The sequence below is a fragment of the Oncorhynchus tshawytscha genome, linkage group LG07 (assembly GCF_018296145.1).
Source record: "Oncorhynchus tshawytscha isolate Ot180627B linkage group LG07, Otsh_v2.0, whole genome shotgun sequence".
Lineage (NCBI taxonomy): Eukaryota > Metazoa > Chordata > Actinopteri > Salmoniformes > Salmonidae > Oncorhynchus > Oncorhynchus tshawytscha.
In genome coordinates this window covers 60,450,095-60,475,080 of record NC_056435.1, presented here as the reverse complement: position 1 = coordinate 60,475,080, position 24,986 = coordinate 60,450,095, and the positions used below count along the sequence as shown (strand labels likewise).

The 24,986-nt window shown below is 42.6% G+C and overlaps 1 protein-coding gene across 1 annotated transcript; it reads right to left on the bottom strand.

Annotated features, from left to right (window-relative positions):
• Nucleotides 1-1,460: 1,460 nt before the first annotated feature.
• On the bottom strand, nucleotides 1,461-24,145 carry LOC112246231 (protein-glutamine gamma-glutamyltransferase 2-like). Its single transcript, XM_024414536.2, has 13 exons — nucleotides 23,991-24,145; nucleotides 17,971-18,150; nucleotides 14,170-14,388; nucleotides 11,840-11,958; nucleotides 9,502-9,630; nucleotides 9,139-9,316; nucleotides 7,766-7,901; nucleotides 7,454-7,557; nucleotides 6,984-7,223; nucleotides 6,401-6,676; nucleotides 4,433-4,593; nucleotides 3,609-3,745; nucleotides 1,461-1,891 (listed from the first exon to the last, which is right to left on the bottom strand). Exons 1-13 carry the CDS (start codon nucleotides 23,998-24,000, stop codon nucleotides 1,741-1,743), a joined length of 2,040 nt encoding a protein of 679 aa, XP_024270304.1. The 5' UTR covers nucleotides 24,001-24,145; the 3' UTR covers nucleotides 1,461-1,740.
• Nucleotides 24,146-24,986: the final 841 nt, after the last annotated feature.

Genomic DNA, 24,986 nt, shown 5'->3' with positions numbered 1-24,986 from the left:
CCGGGCTAAAGGTAGCTGATGACCGCTAGCAGTGGCTTACTGACTACTAGCTGGTAGCTTTTGATGGGGGTTCGGGTTCTTATAAAAATAGCAGATCCCATACCACATTGGGTGAGAAGGGTTGCAGGAGAGTATATTCAGTCCGTAGAGGGAAAGTGATATTAAAAAGTATGCGAAAAAACCCAAGGAAAAACAATATTTACATGGGACAGGACAGGACGGGACAAGACAAAACACACGTCCGACTGCTACGCCATCTTGGAATCTGTGCTTGGAGTTCAAAAAAGTTAACCCCAAATAAGTCAGCAGTGCTATGAAAAGTCTTCTTGAAACATTCAGTGAAAGTTTTAAGAAGTTATTCAAAAATCCTTTTCAGAGTGTTAATAAATCCTCCCAGGCAAACTTTCAAGGAACGAGAGTAAAACAGAGTAAAACAACTCAGAACCTCCCTGAAACATACAAATAAACATTCCCAGAACAGGCAACATTTTTACTTCTGTTCTCAGAACATTTAAAAAATGTTACGTTTTACCGGTTCGGAAACACATGGCTTCGTTCTCACAATGAATGTGAAACCAAAAACATATGTTCCCACAACTTCCAAGGAACCAAATGTGCAAGCTGGATAAGATGTACCTGTGGCTTGTCCATTCATGATAGACTTGACTATTTTCCAGATAAAGGGTGTTGGCAATCTCTTTGTTTTTACTCTTTACGCTGCAATGCGTTCGCATCTTGGAAGTTCCAATTTGTATCTCTAGCTACTGCCAACTATTTACCTCCTTAATAGAGAACACTGTCTTCCTATTTCAGAGCTGGCAAGAAGATGGAGGTGAACGTTTTGTCCTCAAGGAAATTGCTAAGTATTTGCCAAAAGATTACTTATCAGTCCTATTTGGTCATGTTGCTTAATACTTTTCTCCTCGCACAATTGTTGACACAGGGTTCATAGGCTTAGAGCTGGCGGGCAACTTAGAGCTGGCAAATTCTGTAAAGTTGTGTCTGTCTAAATAATAAATGGGGCATATCAAATACCTTTTATGGGTATCTAAATGTATTTGTATATAGTATAATCCAATAGCTGTTAATTAATGATTCCAGTTACCGCAAACTAAGTATACAAATAGTAACCATGATGCCATTTCATACAGATGTAGTGTCTTAAATGATCACTCTTTTGTTACTGATAATTTTCCTGCACATTAGAAAATGCAAATTGATAGTGTATTCAAGATTTAATTAGGCTTTTAAAATGTGTAGTTTCCACTATAAAATGTCAGACTTGATTTGCCCTAATGGAAAATGTATGCATTGTCAATACAGCATTTAGAACATAGGCCACTTACTGTATCAATAACCATAACACAAATCTTACATTATTGAGCTTTACTTGAACAGATTTCTAATCCCAACAAATTGTGGATTTTCTTGACAAAAAAAGAGAGCCCGAAAAATAGAAATATGTTATTATCCATGTATTTATTAAAAAGGTCTGTAGCACTATATTGTACATTTACAATATAAATTTGTTGACAACAATATGCAAAAATGTGAAAGTATTACAACTCAAAGCTTTCCATGCAAAATATTTATACATCCTATAAAATGTATAAATGCATAAAACTATAGGTGATAAGTGAGATATATCTATGAGAACAGCAATATGTTGCTTTGCAAAGATTTCGTAACAAGGCTTCTTTCTCATCAGGTTTTCTGGAGTGTAGGCTCAGGGTGGGTCCTCTATTTTCCGATGATGACGTTCCTGTAGCCCTTGACGTGGCACAACTTATTGCTATCGAAGTCGACCACCAGTTTCCTTAGGCCCGAGTGGGTGGGCGTGAAGTAGATTTTGACCTTGGCATCCTGCCCAGGTTCCACCGTGGAGTTAAGTCTAAGAAGGGTAAATATTTAGAAGTTACTCTATCTACATTTACTGTAACACTATCACACTACATTCCCAGCATACATATTTAGACAATTTTTCATGAAAGTTTAGTTAAATAACTTGACTATCTATGGATGTCTTTAGCTACAGATGTAGGATCTTCATTTGATCACTCTTGTTTCTGAGCCTTGAAATGCAAACCTGTAGTGTATTTTAGTTTTAAAAAGGCTTATAAAGTTTGTAATGTCCATTTTGTCATTTCTGACTTGATTTGCCCTAATGAAAAATGGATCAACCCCTACAAAAAATATCCATGAATTATAATCCACATAATAATTCACATTTCCTGTTGGTGCAGGATTATTTTCCCTCTGTAGTAAACTGGCTCAAATTTAGATCCTAGTGTGATAGTGTGATTGTAATGATTTTGCTGAGCTGACCAGCAAGGACTGTGTATGTATTGCATCAGCCATAGTTCTCTACATAGATATATGTCTGAACTAGAAAACACTTTGGATGAAAGCATGTGCTAAATAACCATATTATAGTATAGGATATTGAATTATGTTTTAGAAGCTTGACAAACTCATTCAAAACTGTTTTTATGAACAAATCCATTCATATTCTTGCCTCGATTGTTTAACACCACATTGAGCCAAACATCTAGGAGTCACATGCCAACCAAACCCACAACTCATCACAATCATCTGTCACGCCCTGATCTGTTTCACCCATCTTTGTGATTGTCTCCACCCCCTCCAGGTGTTGCTTATTTTCCCCAGGGTATTTATCCCTGTATTTCCTATCTCTCTGTGCCATTTTGTTCAAGCCAACCAGCGTGTTTTTCCCGTGTGCCTGCTTTTTCTATTCTCTTTTTGCTAGTCCTCCTGGTTTTGACCCTGGCCTGTTTCTGGACTCTGTACCCACCTGCCTGACCATTCTGGCTGCCTTGACCACGAGCCTGTTTGCCACTCTGTACCTCCTGGACTCTGAACTGGTTTTGACCTTTTGCCTGTCCATGACCATTCTCTTGCCTATTCCCTTTTGGATTATAATAAATATCAAAGACTCAAGCCATCTGCCTCCCGTGTCTGCATCTGGGTCTTGCCTTGTGCCCTTATACCATCTGAATGCTTGGAAAACCAACTCTGACAAAACGATACTCTCACAGTCAAATTATTATTATAAATACTGAATAAATCCAGGCAAACATTCACGATCTGGTAAAACAGTCAGCTTCCGTCCAGCGAACTTCCTAGTCTTTGATGTGAAAGTGTTAATTTCCAAATCCAAAACATTTTTTGAGAAGATAAATTAAATTGTGGTCTTGGCAAAACTCTTGGATAGTTTAAGTGTGCTTGAATTGTACACGGCTGGGAATTCAGTATCCCACTTAACACTAGTAAGACTTTAATCTGCTTTTGACATGTAAGTACTATTGTGAGTCTGCTACAAAACATACATTTCCTTTGTCATGAACACCTCCAACTCCACCAAGGCATGGACATGCACCACTTGGTGACTAAAACATGATTGATTATTTGTATATGAATTATACATATCCTTTTAGACATCCCTGACAAACATTACATGTAATTGTTGCTTTGATCCTCACTAATAGGTCCTATTTACACTCCTGTTGTTACTTTTAGTGGTCAATGCACTTGATCTGTAAACAGTCCCGTTTGGAAATAAACGTCACCCTGTCATGGTTCCCTCCTACCTCTCAGTGATGACCTGTCCTCCAGTGAGATTGGACCCCTCCACGGTGAAGCAGCAGTTCTGCAGCGGTACTGGGAGAGGGTTCTGCAGGGTGATCTCAGCCGCCAGCTTACGGTTCTCTTTGGGTTCCCCAAGGATCTATATATCAGGGAACATAAATTCTCTTAATGCTTTGACATATTGCATTTCATCGGCTAGGCGAACATGGATAATCGCACTCAAGCTTGCAATGCCAGCTGGAACGGTTCTTTCAAACAATTTATCAGATGTTGACACATGTTGACATAAGACAGTTGATAATTTTTCAATGAAAGTTTAGATAAATATCTTGACTATCTATGGATGTCTTTAGCTACAGATGTAGGATTTTAATTTGATATCTCTGATAATCACACTCAAGCTTGCAATGCCAGCTGGAACAGTTCTTTCAAACAATTTATCAGATGTTGACACATGTTGACATAAGACAGTTGATTATTTTTTATGAAAGTTGAGATAAATATCTTGACTATCTATGGATGTCTTTAGCTACAGATGTAGGATTTTAATTTGATATATCTGATAATCACACTCAAGCTTGCAATGCCAGCTGGTACCGTTCTTTCACATTGTGAACTCTGTCCTGGCATGAGTACTTCCAAGCAACTTAGTTCTCTTGTAGCTGTGGTTAGCGTCCTTGGCTTGGGACCAAATGCTTGAACGTTTTTGATTCCCTAGTCAGAGTACTCCACTGAGGTTGCTGCAATAAGTATACTTATTACTCATGTTAATCACTGTATTCTTGTGTTTTGTAAAGTGTTAAAGTAGTGAGAGTAGTGGGCATACCCTGACTTTGATCTCAGGGTTAACCAGTACGACGTTCCTCACAGCGAGGTAAGCCTCTTGGGTACCGTAGTCTAGGAGCAGAGCCGCCAGACGGATCAGGTTGTCCTCAGTGAGATTCTCTGCATACTTGGAGTAGTTCATCCTAAGAGCAACTCGCTTTTCTGGAGCGAGACATAAAGCAGAGAAAGTGAGACACCATCCAATTCCTCAGGATGTTGACATGTTGACATAAGCAGATACATAGAACACTGGACAGTATGATTTCAATGCACACAGACATACATTCACGAATTAGCATTAGACATGAAACAACATGAAAAGATAACTCCATACATGGTCTTAAACTCTAAATGAACTACAGTATATCCCTCTCACATATACAGTGCCTCTGGAAAGTATTCAGACCCCTTGACTTTTTACACATTTTGTTACGTTACAACCTTATTCTCAAATGGATTAAATAAAACAATTTCCTTATCAATCTACACACAATAGCCCATAATGACAAAGCGAAAACAGGTTTAGAATTTTTTGCAAATGTTATTAAAAACAAAAATGTATTTACAAAAGTATTCAGACCTTTTGCTATGAGACTCGAAATTGAGCTCAGGTGCATCCTGTTTCCATTGATCATCTTTGAGATGTTTCCACAACTTGACTGGAGGCCACCTGTGGTAAATTCAATTGATTGGACATGATTTGGAAAGGCACATACCTGTCTATATGAGGTCCCACAGCTGACAGTGCATGTCAGAATGGCTGAAGAAATTGTCCGTAGAGCTCTGAGACAGGCTTGTGTCGAGGCACAGATCTGGGGTAGGGTACCAAAACATTTCTGCAGCATTGAAGGTCCCCAAGAACACAGTGGTCTCCATCATTCTTAAATGGAAGAAGTTTGGAACCACCAAGACTCTTCCTAGAGCTGGCCGCCCGACCAAACAGAGCAATTGGGGGAGAAGGGCCTTGGTCAGGGAGGTGACCAAGAACCCGATGGTCACTCTGACTAGAGTTCTAGAGTTCCTGTGTGGAGATGGGAAAATCTCTGCAGCACTCCACCAATCAGGCCTTTATGGTAGAGTGGCCAGACGGACGCCACTCCTGAGTAAAAGGAGCATGACAGTGCGCTTGGAGTTTCCCAAAATGAATCTAAAGACTCTCAGACCATGAGAAACAAGATTCTCCGGTCTGATAAAACCAAGATTGAACACTTTGGCCTGAATGCCAAGCGTCACATCTGGAGGAAACCATCCTCACGCTGAAGCATGGTGGTGACAGCATCATGCTGTGTTTTTCAGCAGCAGGGCCTGGGAGACTAGTCAGGATAGAAGTAAAGATTAACGGAGCAAAGTATAGATATATCCTTCATGAAAACCTAATCCAGAGCGCTTTAGACCTCAGACTGGGGCAATGGTTCACTTTCCAACAGGACAACAACCCTAAGCACACAGCCAAGACAATGCAGGAGTGGCTTCGGGACAAGTCTCTGAATGTCCTTGAGTGGCCCAGCCAAATCCCGGACTTGAACCTGATAGAACATCTCTGGAGAGACCTGAAAATAGCTGTGCAGCAACGCTCCCCATCCAACCTGACAGAGTTTGAGTGGATCTGCAGAGAAGAATGGGAGAAACTCCCCAAATACAGGTGTGCCAAGCGTGTAGGGTCATACCCAAGAAGACTCTATGCTGTAATCACTGCCAAAGGTGCTTCAGCAAAATACTGAGTAAAGGGTCTGAATACTTGTGTAAATGTGATGTTTAAGTTTTTTAATTAGCCAACATTTCTAAAAACCTGTTTTTGCTTTGTCATTATGGGGTATTGTGTGTAGATTGATGAGGGGGAAAAACTATGTAATCAATTTTAGAATAAGGCTGTAAACTAACAAAATGTGTTAAAAGTCAAGGGGTCTGAATACTTTCCGAAGGCAGTGTATATATACACAAAACTTTCCATTATACAAAGCCAACTGACCTTCTCCAGGTGCCAACTGTACATTGAGCAGGTCTTTGAACCCACAGTTCTCTCCCAGAATACCGTTGTAGGACACAGCTCTGGAGCCGAACACCAGACGGCACTTCTTCTCATTGGGCGTGTTGTTTGTAATCACGGCAAACACGTCAAAGTCACAGCCCTTTCTCATCTCCGTGGAAACCTTGATGACGATAAGCAGGCCAGCATTGTCTTGCTGCTGCAGTAGTTTGTTCTGGTGGTTGGCTTTTGTAAAGGCCTCCCTTTCCTCGTCAGAACCTGGGGGCACAGAAAGCAAAAGTTATACATGCTTTCATATACTGTAAATGAACTCTGATACATTCTGACACATTTAGGGAAGAATAAGACCTCGTTTCCAAAGTAGTCTTTAGTGAACTTCACCATATATTTCTTATTTTGAAGCTCCATACTTTATCTGATTGTACATATAATGAACAGACTACTTCAAATACTTAAGAAAGAATGTGACTTTCCTATCTGCTCTCTTGGTGCCATATTGTGGTGTAATGTGACATTGGTGTGTCCTGGTGGCATGTTACAGTGGTGTCATAGTGAATCTCCCTACCCTCAGGGTACTTGTACAGGTGTGTGATGTCCTCTCTCCTATCACTGCCCACACTCTTAGTGCTGATCTTCAGCCCCACATGGACGGAGCTGATGATCTTCTTCGTGCTGCCATCTTTGCGCTTCATAAAGGTGTGCACGTCAGCATTGACCTCCGCAAACACAAATGGGGCATCATATTTATCGGTGAGCTCGCCCTCCTTGATGGCTTTCAGTGGGATAGGGCCACAGCAGTAAACCCCTGAAAGAAGGACAATCTGTGAGCGAACTGAAAATTACATGTTTTTATGACATATCTGAAGCCATATCCTTATCACTTCTAGTAAAATCCGAGCAGTTCAGGAGTTTTCTGGAATCAACACACATATGAATTGGGGTCATGCCATTTTATGGGCTATTCCGAAATTGTTGGGATTATTGTAGTTGGGGTTATTGTAGTTGGGGTTATTGTCAATACCATCTAGGCCTCACCTTCACTCTTCTCCTGTGGTGTGGGGTCCATGACCTGCCAGCCGTCAAAACCTGGTTTGAGGTCAGGTCTGGTCATCCAGTTCTCGACCCAGCAGTGGTAGTTCCTACAAAGACATACAACCATAGTAACCCCTTAACCATTTCCAGACGGTCTGCTACAAGAGAAGGACATTTGCTCATATACCCAACCTCCGGAATGCCTTGACTATTTCCAGATTGTTGGCAAAAAGCATGAACAAATACATGGCTAGCTCTGTATTGAATTTGTCTGAGTGGAAATCCACCAATTTCATAGTCCTCCTGAGGTCTCACCATATCATGTCTCTGGACTTCTGAACAAGTTGTCCATTCTCATCCACGTAGCGCTCTATCACCAGGTTACTGTTGGTGTCGTGGGCTGAATTGTAGTTGGTGACCAGTCGACAAGGAATGCCCAGGGCTCGTGAAACTGAGAGGGCACATAAATCATGTACAGTTAGCCAATACTACTCATCAACTATTCTACTACAGGTCTAACATATGGCATTATAAATATTTTACAGTTAGGTCATTTAGCAGACACTCATCCAGTGATGTACAGAAACAATTTGGGTAAAGTTGCTCAAGGGGACACCTAGTTGGCTTGGGGATCGAACCAGCAACCTTTTGGTTACTGGCCCAAGGCTCTTAACTGCTAGGCTACCTGCCCCCCTATTCATAGAATCAAAACAAATCAAACTTTATTTGCCACATGCGCCGAATATAACAAGTGTAGACTTTACTGTGAAATGCTTACTTACAAGCCCTTAGCCCTAAACCAACAGCGCAGTTCAAGAATAACAAAATATTTACCAAGGAGGCTAAAATAAAAATCAATAATAAAAAGTAACAATAAGAATAACGATGCTATATACAGGGGGCAATCGGTACAGAGTCAGTGTGCGGGGGTACAGGCTAGTTGAGGTAATCTGTACATGTAGGTGGGGGCAAAGTGACTATGCATAGGTAACAAACAGCGAGTAGCAGCATTGTACAGGGGGGAATCAATGGAAATTATCCGATGCCGATTTTCATGAATTGTTCAACAGTCTTATGGCTTGGGGGTAGAAGCTGTTGAGGAGCCTTTTGGTCCTAGACTTGGCGGACCGGTCCCACTTGCCGTGCGATAGCAGGGAAAACAGTCCATAACTTGGGTGACTGAAGTCTCTGACAATTTTATGGGCTTTCGCCTATTAATAGACACCACCTATTAATTTATATAAGTCCTGGATGGCAGGAAGCTTGGCCCCAGTGATGTACTGGGCTGTTCGCAATACCCTCTGTAGTGCCTTACGGTCAGATGCCGAGCAGTTGCCATACCAGGCGGTGATGCAACCGGTCAGGATGCTCTCGATGGTGCAGCTTTACAACCTTTTGAGTATCTCGGAGCCCAAGCCAAATCTTTTCAGTCTCCTGAGGGGGAAAAGGTTTTGTTGTGCCCTCTTCACGACTGTCTTGGTATGTTTGGACCATGGTAGTTCATTGGTGGTGGACACCAAGGGTCTTGAAACTCTCAACCCGCTTCATTACAGCCCCGTCGATGTTAATGGGGGCCTGTTCGGCCCGCCTTTTCCTGTAGGCCACGATCAGCTTCTTTGTCTTGATCATAATATAACGATACAGTGTGTAAAAAACTCAGTCTTAATGTCTATGCATTCATTTCTAACCTGAGCAGGCCACTGCTGCAAACACCCAGCATTGGCCAAAGCGCACAGGCTGACAGGCATTTGTGTCCCAGTTCCGGAGGATCTCCACACTACCCTTCCATGACAGAGGGCTCACCCCACCGTCATAGTCATCAGTCCACCTGCCCTGCAAGACTCCCTTGTCGTCATTGCAGTTCACCTGAGGGACATGGACAACAATGGTCAGGCTCTTCATTTCACATTCAGCTTTGTTGTTATATTGAGACTTGCTATTTGCCATCTACTATATGTTCAAGTGTATATTTTATATTATATTCTACTGTATGAACTGCAGTGTGTAATGCAGTGAATGACAGGATGCGAAACCGATTGATGTGATCTCACCATGGCACTGAGAACTCTGGACACATAGATTGGGTTTCTCCTCCCTGAAGCGTCTTTCCCAGGGTTACGCAGGCACTTCGGGTTCATATCCAGGATTCTCAGACAGGCATTCAGGATCCCATCCTCAAACTACATCACACAGAGAAAACCACACAAGGTCAAATCAACCTGCTACTTATTTAAGCATGCATATTTAAGCAGCATATTTAAGCATGCAAAGGTGAGCAAAAGATCGAATAAAGATCAAAGGATTAGAAGTTTGCTTCTCGTCTTTGATTCTCTCCTGAAAATATCATGTGCAAACGTTTAGTAAAGCTGAACGCCAGTCATATGCATAAACAGTGTGCACAATATGCAACTATGACACACACCAATTAGATAATGAGCTGTATCAACAATTGAACCTTGGTCTCACCATCTCAGTAGGATTATCATGATCTGTCAATTATACACAGATTGAACCAATGGAAGCATCTTGATGTGGAAAGAAAATAGCCTCAATTGGATTTTACCAGTCAACAGTTCTGTAACGGATCTCTTCGTCATCTGACGAAGAGTATGAAATATCGGACCAATGCGCAGTGTGGTAAGTGTCCATGTTAATTTATTAACTGAATACACAAAACAAAATAACGAAGTGAATGGAAGAAACAAAACAGTTCTGCAAGGTGACGTACACTAAACAGAAAACAACCACCCACAAACAAGAGTAGGAAAACAGGCTACCTAAGTATAGTTCGATTGACAGCTGCCTTTGATTGGGAACCATACCAGGCCAAACACATAGAAATACCAAACATAGAACAAAAACATTGAATGCCCACAACCTGAAATAGAAACATACAAAAAGAACTAAGGTCAGGACGTGACAGTACACCCCCCCCCAAAGGTGCAGACTCCGGCCGCAGTGGACAGGCGGGAGACTCCGGCAGCGCCGGCGTGAAGGGCGACTCCGGCAGCGCTGGACAGCAGGGAGACTCCGGCAGCGCTGGACAGACGGGAGCACCTGGAGGGAGGAGACGGAGAGACATCCTGCTGCCACAGGAGGCCTGGTGCGTGGAGGAGGCATCGGATGGACCGGACCGTGGAGGTGCACTGGAGGTCTCGAGCACCGAGCCAGCAAAACCTGTCCTGGCTGGATACTCCCCGTAGCCCGGCAAGTGCGGCGGGGTGGAACAGACCGCACTGGGCTGTGCTGGCGAACTGGGCTGTGCTGGCGAACTATACCCCGGGCCGAGGAGACGCACTGGAGACCAGATGCGCTGAGCCGGCTTCATTTCTTCTGGCTCGATGCCCACTCTAGCCCGGCCGATACGAGGCGCTGCGATGTAGCACACCGGGCTATGCCTGCGCACATGGGACACCGTGCGCCTCACAGCATAACACGGTGCCTTCCCGGTCCACCTCTCGCCACGGTAAGCACGGGGAGTTGGCTCAGGTCTCCTAACGGACTTAGCCACACTCCCGTGTGCCCCCCATCGGACCAATACGCAGCGTAGTAAGTTTCAGTCATATTTTTAATTAAAACTGAACACTACACAAAATGAAAACGAAACAATTCCGTGTGGAAAACACAGACACAGAAAAGAATCACCCAAAACAAGAGTGGGAAAACAGGCTACCTAAGTATGGTTCTCAATCAGAGACAACAATTGACAGCTGCCTCTGATTGGGAACCATACCAGACCAAAAAAACAAACATAGAACAAAAACATTGAATGCCCACCTCAACTCACGCACTGACCAACCTAAAATAGAAACATGCAAAAGGAACTAAGGTCAGGACGTGACAAGTTCACTCATCACAAGTTCTTCTTAACCATAATTTATCTTCTCACTTTATCAAACTTGTCAGGCCACTCATGCAAATGTAGGATCTTAATTTGAGCCGGTTTCCTACAGAAGGAAAATAATCCTGCAGCAACAGGAAATGTGAATTATTATGTGGATTATAATTATTGGATATTTTTGTAGGTGTTGATCATTTCTTTCATAAGAATAAAATGGAAATGATAAACTTCAGAAGCCTTTTAAACCTCAAATACACTACACGTTTTTAATGTTCTGCATTGCAGGAAAGTTCTCCTGCAACAAGGTGATCAAATTAAGATCCTACATCTCTAAATATACAGTACTATGGGGCAGCATGATCTCACCTTTGAAAGTGCACAGTACAGTAGTTACAATGGAAAGCAGTTCAACATACATCTCTTGATGAATGGCTATTTCTCCCTTATCAGGGTAAGCGTAAGCCAAATTCAAAAGCCAAGACTTTATCACTGCCACCGCCAAATTCTGGTTGTTTATACAACGATCAGAGCTGTGCTGTTGTTGGTACCTGGCCATAGTTCCAAGGTGTAGGGATGGGGTATTTCCAGCCGCCTCGGTAGATAATACCATCTTGAGCCAAGATGTACTCCCTCAGTTTCTCCTCACTGTCCATGTACACCACATCACCTGTTGACGAGAGACGTAAATAATATAGGGATAAAGTATCGTCCTCCATAGAAAAAGACAAGGTCTCAAAAGGCTGAATGGAATAAAGGGTGCCTCATTATATTGCAGTAGGCAACAGTATTTCAAAATGCATTGGGCTTATTAAATTACAATTTCTTTTCAATATAACTTTCTATGAAACTGTCACATCCTGACCATAGAGAGCCTTTGTTTTTCTATGGTATAGTAGGTCAGGGCGTGACTGGGGGGTTTTCTAGTTATTATTTTCTATGTGCGGTTCTAGTTTAGTTTTTCTATGTTGGTGTTTGGTATGATTCCCAATTAGAGGCAGCTGGCTATCGTTGTCTCTAATTGGGGATCATATTTACATCATTAAGTAGCATTTTTTCCACTTGTGTTTTATGGGATATTGTTCTCCCTGAAGTGCGTGTCCCCAGTCCGGTACGTCCTGTGCCTGCTCCTCGCACTCTCCCTCAAGTGCGCCTTCCCAGTCCGGTACGTCCTGTGCCTGCTCCTTGCACTCTCCCTCAAGTGCGCCTTCCCAGTCAGGTACGTCCTGTGCCTGCTCCTCGCACTCGCCCTGAGGTGCGTGTCACCAGTCCGGGTGCCACCTGTGCCGGCCACACGCATCAGGCCTCCAGTGTGCTTCCCCAGTCCAGAGCTTCAGGCGACGGTCCCCAGTCCAGAGCTTCAGGCGACGGTCCCCAGTCCAGAGCTTCAGGCGACGGTCCCCAGTCCAGAGCTTCAGGCGACGGTCCCCAGTCCAGAGCTTCAGGCGACGGTCCCCAGTCCAGAGCTTCAGGCGACGGTCCCCAGTCCAGAGATTCAGGCGACGGTCCCCAGTCCAGAGATTCAGGCGATGGTCCCCAGTCCAGAGCTTCAGGCGACGGTCCCCAGTCCAGAGCTTCAGGCGACGGTCCCCAGTCCAGAGCTTCAGGCGACGGTCCCCAGTCCAGAGATTCAGGCGACGGTCCCCAGTCCAGAGATTCAGGCGACGGTCCCCAGTCCAGAGATTCAGGCGACGGTCCCCAGTCCAGAGATTCAGGCGACGGTCCCCAGTCCAGAGATTCAGGCGACGGTCCCCAGTCCAGAGATTCAGGCGACGGTCCCCAGTCCAGAGATTCAGCCGACGGTCCCCAGTCCAGAGATTCAGCCGACGGTCCCCAGTCCAGAGATTCAGCCGACGGTCCCCAGTCCAGAGATTCAGGCGACGGTCCCCAGTCCAGAGATTCAAGCGACGGTCCCCAGTCCAGAGCTTCATGCGATCCACGGGATGAGATGGTTCTTCGGCCCGCACCAGAGCCGCCACCAAAGATGGTGGATTCGCAAGCTGAGTGGGGGCTACGACCTGCAACAGAGCCGCCACCGACACTAATCACCCCCCTACCCTCCCATTTGTTTCAGGTTTTATGGGATATTGTTTTGAGTTAGTTACGGTTAGTTGTTTCGTTCTTTCTTTGTTGTTTTTCTACCACAGTACAACAAATTCATTTGGATTTGTAACATATAATACGAATTGCCAAAAAATTAAACGTATTGTTTTTTCAGGATGTTACATATCATATGGAGTGGATGTAGTAAGCAATTGGATGAATTAGTACACAAAAAAATGGGGACCACTTTTGGCTCATGAGCACCACTTTCAAATCTACTGGCTGAAATGATACAAAAGTTTGAGAGTACATCTTTAATGAGACTATCTGCTGTCTATTTACTTTGATGTCTAAGGTAACAAAATGTCTAAGGTAACAAAATGTCTAAGGTAAGATGTATTGTAAATGCAGCACATGATAGGGCTAAACATTTAGAGATACTGGAATATACTTATCCATCCCATTCTCCATTGCATGATCATCATATTCTCTCCAAAACTACCATCCATCCATGCCATCCTGTTCTCCCCACTATGGGATCCTTCCTGTAAGCCTGCATCCCTCCATTGGTCATGCTGGCTGTCTTTGTAACAGAGACGTCTAAAGCGCCTATCAGAGTCCAAAACATGTACGCATACATGTTCTAAAATATTGGACTTTTGGCTCTCCTACTTTTCGAATTCTCAGCACGGCTCAAGCAATTTTTCCAACTGTCAACACATTCCGCATAGCTATGTCTTGTCTCTGCGTCTGTGAATTACTCTTAAGGCATTCCACTCAACTATGCATAGCCCCTACTATACTCGCAGACAGAATGATGTATGGAATGTTTACCTACCGCTGCACCAGGGGTTATAGAGCAGCACAAAGTCCACCCTGCCCCCCTGACCCAGAGTCAGGCGCCAGCGTCCGATGGGCGCGTCCGGGGGGGAACAGATGGACAGGGACACCATGTTCCCGGGGGGACTGGTGATGGCGGCGCTCCAGCGGGAGGTATCGATTTGGTCTGTCAACCCAAAGGAGGCCTGTGTACCATACTGGTCAGAGGGCTGGGGACCTAGTAGAGGACATGAAGAAGAGAAATGGTTAAAGATGGAACACTTGACTAGGGATGATGTAAAGGACTTCAATGCCAAAACACTAGAGCTTACCTACTTATTTTACCATTGGAGGGAAAGTAATATTGGCCATAGCTATTCTGTCATTCTTTGTCATGAGATGTGTCAATGGATCTCAATAGTCTAAAGTGGGGTTTTAAATAGGCCTTGACAAAAGTCATGACCTCGACAGAAGTTGCTGTCCTTTATAAGAATTACGTTCTTTACTGTATTATGAAAAATATGAAGCACACAGATGCTTTCAGGTCACACATGAAACATTTTCATAATTCAGACTGTACAATTGACATACTATTCCCAAACCCTTCAGCGAGAACATTGGAAAATGGTGGACAATTCCACAGGGATCAAAGACGATGGAAACTCAGCTTCCTTCAAGTGAACTCCGTTAAAATAAACTGCCTGAACTGAAATTCCATTGTGTTCAGACTGGGCATAAGGCCAAATAATCACCCCTTTTAACCCCTTTGCTTTCTGCAGCAAGCTGAAACAACTTAGATTTCTTCCTTGGCTGTTCTGAGTATTAAAGTTTATATTACAGCCCATGAAAAAATAGTTTAACTTTCACTGTGATAGCCTTATCTTTGATAGGACACATGCTTTCCTGTGGAGTGATCCTCTTCCTGTTCTCAAACTGGTGGATACTGTAGAAACTGCTGTGGTCTGTACAATGGCCACTCCACCCCTCTTATGACTGTTACTTACATCTGACACATTCATCTTGATTAAAACATCTGATCATTTCAGTGTTTTCCCCTAGATATTTCCAAAGGCGGGACAGAAAGTGTCCCCAACACAACATCTATGGTTCCTGACAACAGAACCAAAGCCCAAAGCCTGGGCAGGGTGAGTAATGGTAAAGGAGACAGGGTAGAGTGTCAGCTAACTATTCTGTAAGAGTCAATAGCGTTATCACTGAAAATTTGAACATGCTTAAACGGTTTCCCTTTCCTTGAAACAACATTCGACCTCACCCATTAGCTTTTCTTACTCCTTATCATTTTGTAGATCACAATGACCATTGGGGAAAATAAACAAGTTCCCAATGCCAATAGAAACACTCAAGTAGGCGTTGCCATAATACCTACCCCAAATACAAGTGTGCCAACCTTGTAGCGTCATACCCAAGAAGATTTGAGTCTATAATCGCTGCCAAAGGTGCTTCATCAAAGTACTGAGTAAATGGTCTGAATACTTATGTAAATGGGATATTTCATTTATATATATATATATATACATATAAATTGGCCCAATTGAAATAAAAAATAAAAACTGTTTTTGCTTTGTCATTATAGGGTATTGTGTTTAGAATGACAATGTAATACATTTTAGAAAAAGGATGTAACATAACAAAATGTGGAAAAGGGGAAGGGGTCTGAATACTTTCCGAATGCACTGCATGTACATATAGGTAGGGGTAAAGTGCCTACGCATCAGGATTTTTAACAAACCGCAGCAGCAGCGTATGTCAGTGGTTCCCAACCCTGGTCCTCCAGCACACCCCAACAGTACACCCCAACAGTACACATTTTTGTTGTAACCCTGGACAAGCACACTTGATTAAACTTGCCAACTAATCATCAAGCCCTCGATGAGTTGAATGAGGTGTGTTTGGGCTGTTGGAGAACCGGAGTTAGGAAACACTGGCGTATGTGATGAGTCAACATAGTCAGTGCAAAAAGTGCCAATACAGATATTCCATGTAACTATTTTGCAGTCTTATTGCTTGGGGGTAAAAGCTGTTCGGGGTCTTGTTAGTTCCAGGCTTGGTGCATCGGTACTGCTTGCTGTGCGGTAGCAGAGACAACAGTCTATAACTTGGGTGTCTGGAGTCTTTGACAATTTTCATGGCCTTCCTCTGACACCGTCTGGTATAGAGGTCCTGGATGGCAGGGAGCTCAGCCCCAGTGATGTAATGGGCCGTACACACTACCCTGTGTATCGCCTTGTGGTTGGATGCCAAGCAGTTGCCATACAGAGCATGGATGCAGCCAGTCAAGATGCTCTCAATGGTGCAGTTGTAGAACTTTGAGGATCTGGGGGCCCATGCCAAATCTTTTCGCCCTTCTGAGGAGGAAGAGGCGTTGTCGTGCCTTCTTTGCCTGTGTTGGTGTGTTTGGTCCATGTTAATTACTTAGTGATGTGGACACAGAGGAACTTGAAGGTCTCGACCTGCCCCTACTACACCCCTGAGGGGCCCCCTTGATGAGGGTTAGCGTGGTGGATGTGTTGTTGCCTATCCTCACCACCTCGAGGCAGCCCGTCAGTAAGTCCAGAATCCAGTTGCAGTGGGAGGTGTTCAGCTTAGTGATGCGCTTGGAGGGCATTATGGTGTTGAGCACTGAGCTGTAGTTGAGGAACAGCATTCTCACATAGGTGTTCCTCTTGTCCAGGTGGGAGAGGACAGTGTGGGGTGCAATAGAGATTGCGTCATCTATAGATCTGTTGGGACAGTATACGAATTGGAGTGGGTCCAGGGTGTCTGGGATGATGGTGTTGATGTGAGCCATGATCAGCCTTTCAAAGCATTTCATGGCTACAGATGTGAGTGCTACGGTGCGATAGTCATTTAGACAGGTTACATTGGCGTCCTTGGGCACAGGGACTATGGTTGTCTGCTTGAAACATGTAGGTATTACAGACTGGGTCTCTGGTCAAAATCTAAACAGCAAGCCAGTTCCAAAATCGACTTATTGGATAGCTCCAGTGAATACAAGTGGATGTTTCCTATTACAGAAATGCTTGTAGAAGCCAAAAATGTACAGGTATTGAAAAAAGGCCTTAGACTTTAAGGGGTTAAAACAATAGCAAAATATAGTATAGAGTATGTTGTTATAGTGCTACACACTATGCAGCAGCACATGCATGAGGTATTTTCAAACTTGCAGGGAAGTTAAGATTTAGACTTGAGATTTATCGGTCACAGCCCAATAGACTGTCTTCATTCAATCAAGGAAGAATTGAAGTAAGTATTCACTGGAGCTCATGGCAAAGATTTTGGAACTGGGTTTCTGTTTCGATTTTGAGTAGAGAATGGAAAGCATTATTTTACTGGGTCGTGTCTGTTAGGATATGTTAAAAGTATCATGGCAACGCCTAATTGTGTGTTTCTATTGGCACAGGGAACTTGTTTATTTTCTCCAGTGATAGGGAGATAGCGATACAAAAAGCTAATGTTGAGGTCTAATGTTGTTTAGAGGATAGGGAAACGGTTTGATCCTGCTCCAATTATCAGTGAGAAGACTATTGACTCTTACAGAACAGTTAGCTAGCTGACACTCTACCCTGCCTCGTTTACCATTACTCACCCTGCCCAGGCTTCAGTTTCTGTTGTCAGGAACCGTAGATGTTTGTTTTGGGACCCTTTGTGTCATGCTTTTGGAAATATCTAGGGGAAACACTGAAATGATCTTATGTTTTAATAAAGATGAACCTTTAGGATTTAATAACAATTCAACAACATTGATCTAGTGCTTTTCACATGGAATTGATTAGTCGACAACCCAGGGATAACACAGTACCTGTCTCTACGGTGAGGTCGAGGGCGCTGCCACCAGGCTGGTAGACGCCCGAGCGGAGGTGCAGGTTGATGGTGAACGACTGGCCCCTTCTCACGATGAGGCGCTCCACCCCGTTGAGCTCCGTGCGGTGGTCTGTGTTGTTGAACTCACACTCCAGGTCCCATCGGGCAATGTCCAGTGCTGGGAGATGGATGAGAGAGAGAGAAAGGAAACAGTGAGTAGAATTACCTCAGGATTGACCATCTACCCAGCCAGTTACAAGGGAATACAATCCTGCTCCACAGTTCCTGTTTGCTCTTTGGGGGTGTCAGTCCAGTCTTCAGTATAATAAGGCTTAACACTTTCTGACAAATGTGTTCGTCAAAAGTGCTATACAAATATTATTTTATCGATTGATCGTCTTCTCTTTCATGGTGCCTCAGTGGTGGACCAAACTCCCCCATTGCTTTTAAGACAATTGTGTCTATACCTGTTTTTAGATAGACTGATGACCTTCCTCTTCAAACTGTCTCCCCAACTCTCAACGCTGGTTCCTTCCAAGTAGACCACACCTTCCTCTCACCACCAATGGCACTACTACTCTGGAAATGTCTATAATAGTTGCTTTACATTGTATTGTTGCATTTCAATTCTGGTACTTAATTCTATTTTTAGCACTACAATGAAGTATTCTACTGACCTCTGAAGAGAGAGTTGCTTGTTTTTATGCTAGCTGTCCAGCTCTTTGACTATGTGCTTTTACAGAAAGAGCGTCTTCTAAATGTCTGTTAGAACCACTGGGCCTCAAGCTAACGAGCAGTCATTCTGACTCCAACATTCTAACAGTGTAATGGAGAACATTTCATATATGCTATTGCAAAAACAATCATTTGGTTGTGTTTATGAAGGTCGTAAGTAACATTGGAATATAATTTTTTAACATTTTGAACACCATAGCATTTCCATTAGTTTATTTTACTATAGGATATACTGTATGTAAAAACATAAACACACAAAAAACGGCGGTCGTCGTCGCCGGCCTACTAGCTGCCACTGATTTCTTTCCTCCCCCTTCTTATGTGTTTATTGATTACACCTGTTTTGAGTTGGTTGTATTAGTTGGGCTTTATTATTCAGCCGGTCCACCTGTTTCTTTGTGCGGGATTGATTATTGTAACCCTGGTGTTTGATACAGACGAACGTGTTGGTGTATGTTCGTGTATAGTGCTGGACTGTTTTCGTTCCCCGTGTCTGGGGCATTTTGTTTTGAGCACCCAGTGTTTAGTGGGGTGGCCGTGGTTCACCGTGCGTGCATTAAAAGAGCACTATATTGAACTCTCTGTTTTCCTGCGCCTGACTTCCCACTCACGACACCCAGTACCTTACAACATTTCATATGTTCAATCAATTTTGTTTGGGGAATGCCTTTATTACAACTATGAAACTAAAAGCATATATGTTGGAACACGGCAACAGTTTATTTTTATAACAACAAAATAAATAAAATACCCCAACCACAAAGACGCAAGACGTGCGGTCAAATTATGAAAACATCAGTAAAGCCTAAACATCATTATAAGCGCCAAGTGTCAAGGACGGAGGGGGGCATGACTTTACATTTTTCTTATACATGAGCTGTCAAAATGACTGCTTTAGCGGTTTTAGTTTGAAAGAAAATTTACATAAGCTATGGTATACTAAATAATATTAATAAGTGTATAGCCTATAGAATAAAATGTATGCATGGCTAAATCATTAAGGGTGTCGAATTAACTTGTGGTACATAGGCCTTAGACAAATGGTTAAAGGACTGCTGCAAATTGTTTCCAGACATTTTCAGACCTTCTGCCATCTTATCTCTGGCAGCAGGCATGAATCCAAGGACATTCATTGTTATTTAAACTTACCATAAGAGTTCACTTCCTGTTGTTGAGTGGAAAGAGAAAAAATCTTACCTGTTGTGTAACAGAAAGACTTGTATTGCCGTAAAAATCATAGGAATCCTTCAGACAGGAAATGCTGCTTAGCAAATAACTATCTTGGGAACTATATTTACTCAAGTACCACTAGTGGGTAAATACTACACCAATCCATTGAGACACAGACTTGAACTCTTTCATTGATTCATTTAAAAAAAAGGGAAGTATTTCACAAGAGAGAAAACAAGAAAACATGAATGAGCAGTGAATGTGCAAGCAAATACTGTACACCTCCTTGTCCCCAGGGCTCGGTGTGTAAATAAGATCCCACCCTCTGATTTCCTATTTACAGTCATCTGGCTTCTTTAAGACACGACTGGGTGTTGTTAAAAGTAGCACTCTAACATTATTCAAGAAGTAGTACACCATCTTGTTTCACCAATCACTTTAGAGCTGCATTGTCAACACTCACTTATCCCAATTTCTTATAGGACAAAATGACATATATTTCAGAAAGAATTTAACATCAAACGGCTTATATGTAATTATGTTACCTCTGATTGCCATATTACGCAATCAAAGGAATATTGCTCAAGCTTTAAAAGGTTGCTTGCCCTAGGGTGCTTATATACCCTATTTCCAGTGTACTACTTCTTGAATAATGTTAGAGTGCTACTTTGAACTACATGCAGGGTTGGGGAGTACCTGATTACATGTAATCACTTACATGCAAACAAATCAGTTACTATAACAACAAAAATCTGATTACATATACTTTTTAAAAACTAGATTTTTATTTAATGGATTACTTTAATTTCATAATGTGTTTGCGAGAGAAAAAATACATTATGCCACAGTTCTGTTTTCTCAATGACATTCCAATCAGAATTGAAAAAAGGTGTTTAAATTTGTTCCATCTGAGTGAGTCTGACCACAAGTCAGAGACCTATGATGACACACCAAAAGATTCTTTGTCTTCTTCTAATGCCTCTTAAGGGAAAAGTAAATGGAAAGTACATGAAAGTAATCAGATTATGTTACTGAGCTTGGGTAATCCAAAAGTTACATTACTGATTATAATTTATCAGGTAACTAGTAACTGTAACATATTACATTTAAAAAGTAACCTACCCAACCCTGACTACATGTATCACAAATCCATTTCTGTAGGAACATCTGGATAGTGTATCTTCTACATTTGACCAACCATGTGTTTTACACCTTGTAGTTGAAGAAAAGTGGTCTTTCAAAGGAGACAAACTTAAGTCTCCAGTCCAGCTCTTTCATCCTAAAGAGAAATTAAGTTGTCAATAAGCCTATTTTACTCAGTCATAAAGCATCTGGGAACTTGTGCTTTTCCACAGCTAGAGGCAACAGGACTACAAACCTAGAATCTGGAGACCATTAGGCAGATTGATAGCAGATAAACAAACAAAATGTTGTTTTCGACAACACAGTCCAAACAACGCAGGCACAATCAATGTAATGGTAAAGTGTAGTTATTGCTGCGTTTCATTCTTGAACTACACAGTTGGTATCAAATAAAATGAATTTTTATTAGACACTCTCGCATTGCGGAATGAAAGCTGATGTAAGATAATGTGCAGTCGGAATTTAAACGGAACGGTTTCTATAATTAAGGTATAGTTATTGTTGTTTTTCTTTGTTCTATTGCACTGAGAAGACAGCAATGTATTACAGTCTGTCACAAACATGAATAGTGCAAAAATAAATTTACGGACAGAGAGCAAAGTGAGCTATGTGTGTAGGGGGGGTGTCTTCCATTGAGCAGGCTACTACCATGAGGTCACCATGTCCACCATGCCATCACTCTAGACTTACACTCCCTTGTTTTGCTTCCAGTCTACTAAACTTGAACAACACCACATCAAGTGTCCTGTTATAGGCCAAGCAGAATTACTGGGCCAGAATAAACCCAATAAGGTTGGGCAATGAAAGATCCTAGTCAGGGAAAAATGCACAGAGGCAGGTACAGTAAATCCCAGGAAAAATAGATACGTTCTTTAAGCTATTAACAGCAACCTATCCAGCCTAGTCATGAATGAAGCGGCAAGAGCTCTCTCTCTCTCTCAATTCAATTCAATTTAAGGGGCTTTATTGGCATGGGAAACACATGTTTACATTGCCTAAGCAAGTGAAATAGATAATAAACAAAACAAAAATAAACATCTATTTCTCTGTCTGTATGTGTGTGCGTGCTTCTCAGCGTTGTCTGTATGTGTCTGCGTGCTTGTGTCTGCGTGCTTGTGTGTGTGTGTGTGTGTGTGTGTGTGCAAGGTGTGTGTGTGTGTGTGTGTGTGCAAGGTGTGTGTGTGTGTGTGTGTGTTTGTGTGTGTGTGTGTGCAAGGTGTGTGTGTGTGTGTGTGTGTGTGTGTGTGTGTGTGTGTGTGTGTGTGTGTGTGTGTGTGTGTGTGTGTGTGTGTGTGTGTGTGTGTGTGTGTGTGTGTGTGTGTGTGTGTGCAAGGTGTAAAAGGTTTGAAAGGGTTCATAGGGGCTTCGCAAAATCATTCCAAGGACAAATTAAGTTAGCCACAGTTTCTGGTTGGGACTGAACACCTCCCTCTGCACCTGGATCATGGACTTCCTTAAGGTTGACCCCAGGTGGTGAGGGTAGGCAACATCACCTCCGCCACACTGACCCTTAACATGGGGGCCCCACAGGGGTGTGTGCTTAGTCTCGCCTTGTGCTCCCTGTTCACCCACGACTACGTAGCCACGCATGACTCAAACACTATCATCAAGTTTGCTGACGACAAGACGGTGGTAGGCTTGATCACCGGCGACAATGAGACAGCCTATAGGGAAGAGGTCCGTGACCTGGCAGTGTGGTGCCGGAACAACAACCTCTCTTTCAACGTCAGTAAGACCAAGGAACTGATTGCCCCCATCCACATCGACAGGGATGCAGTGGAGCTTCAAGTTCCTCTGTGTCCAAATCACTAAGGACTTAAAATGGTTCACACATACACACAGTTGTGAAGAAGGTGCGACAGCACCGCGGCCCTCTCAAAAGGTTAAAAAGATTTGGCTTGGGCCAAATGATCTGTTCCAATGTCTAGTGGAAAGCCTTCACAGAAGATTGGAGGTTATTATAGCAGCAAAGGGGGGGACAACTCCATATGAATGCCCATGACTTTGGAATGACATGTTCGACGAGCAGGTATCCACATACTTTTGGCTATGTAGTATATTTATTTTTGTATTATTTTTTTGAGGGATAAAAAAAACCTCAATATACCTTAAAATAACTAAAAACCAAATTGAAACTGTGTAGAAAAAAATCATGGATCTACATTCATACAGTTTCTTGCCTGTGTCCAGCTCGCTGATAATCACCTCAATGAAAGCTAGACAGCCAGGGAGAATACAATTTTTCAAAAATAATGGAAAATAACAATTTTAGGTACATTTTGATGGTGAGGAAATATATTTAAAAAATTGTGCACATGTGGCCCTCAGGCAAATTGTGATTGACACCACTGGATAAGGTCTTCAATGGCAACCTAACCTAATGTAGCAGGCGTAAAAGAAACCAGCTACCGGTAAGTTATTTGCCATCATTTGTCCATAGCAGGGTGTCCCAAACTCTGTCTGTGTAGTGCTGAGTCAAAAACCAAAACGTGCACCCAGGGTGTCCCAAGGACCATTTTGGAAAACCCTGGTACATAGTGAAGGGATGGATCAGGTTTTACTTTGCTCTTTAGTTTTGAGATTTTTTTCTAAACAAATCAATTGTTCACCAGCCTTTTAAGGTAATATTGAAATCCTCTAAATGCTTCAAATATTTAGATACATATTCTGGCATATGGCTCAGTCCTGCAAGATAGTATTTATTTTAGGAAGCATTAACATAACATGATAAGCTATTTTAAATTATCTGCCACTGTCTACTTTGTAGACCATGATGCAAGTTTATCGTTGATATTGAAAAAAAAATGCATTAGTTGTTATACTGCTGATGAAACTTAAAAATGTAATTCACAGTTATGTTCAAATGTTCAATAATGCTATGCACGTACTAGAGAGAAGATTTACAGAGATACAACACATTCAATAAAACATTGCAAAAAAAAACATTTCAAACAGTTATTAAATTCTTACCGTGAGCCATTATCGCGTTGACGTACTGCTGGGTAATAGTCTGTATTAGGCTGTTGAAAGTATTCTCTCGTCTGCGCAGCTACTCTGACTGTGAACGAAAGTTGATATTTGTAGTGGTCATGCGCGTCACCAAAATCCATTGGTAGTCGACTCCTTTCGTAATTTTACGGAAGCTGACGGTATAATGCATAACGTGCGCTGGAAAGTCATCTGGGCGTGTTGGTTTTCTTCCGTCGAACGCCCACGTGCGCGTGCTCACATGCATGAGCAAGCACGCACGCACTCACACAGAAACATCCACATACACTCTTTGACCTTGTAGCGACCTCGTCCTATACGATAGTTGCCCAATTTCCTGCATACATTTGTGTGACAATAGGGAATGGGGAAGACATTTTCATTTAGTCATCATGTCAGGAATAAAATGTACATCAATGTCAAAATACAATTTACTTCTAGGAAATATACTGAACAAAAATCTAAACTCAACATTCAACAATTTCAACAATTTTTCTGAGTTCCAGTTCATATAAGGAAATCAGTCAATGGAAATACATTAATTAGGCCCTAATCTATGGATTTCACATGACAGGGCAGGGGTGCAGCCATGGCTGGGCCTGGAAGGGCATAGGCCCACTCACTTGGGAGCCAGGCCCAGCCAATCAGAATAAGTTTTTCCCCACAAAAGGACTTATTAGAGACAGAAATACTCCTCAGTTTCATCAGTTGTCCGGGTGGCTAAACTCAGATGATCCCACAGGTGAGAAGCCGTATGTGGATGTCCAGGGCTGGCGAGGTTACACGTGGTCTGCGGTTGTGAGGCTGGTTGTACGTACTGTCAAATTCTCTAAAACGACTTTGGAGGTAGAGAAATTAACATTCAATTCTCTGGCAAGAGCTCTGGTGGACATTAATGCAGTCAGCATACCAATTGTGTGCTCTTTCAAAATGTAGACATCTTTGGCATTGTGTGACAAAACTGCACATTTAAGAGTT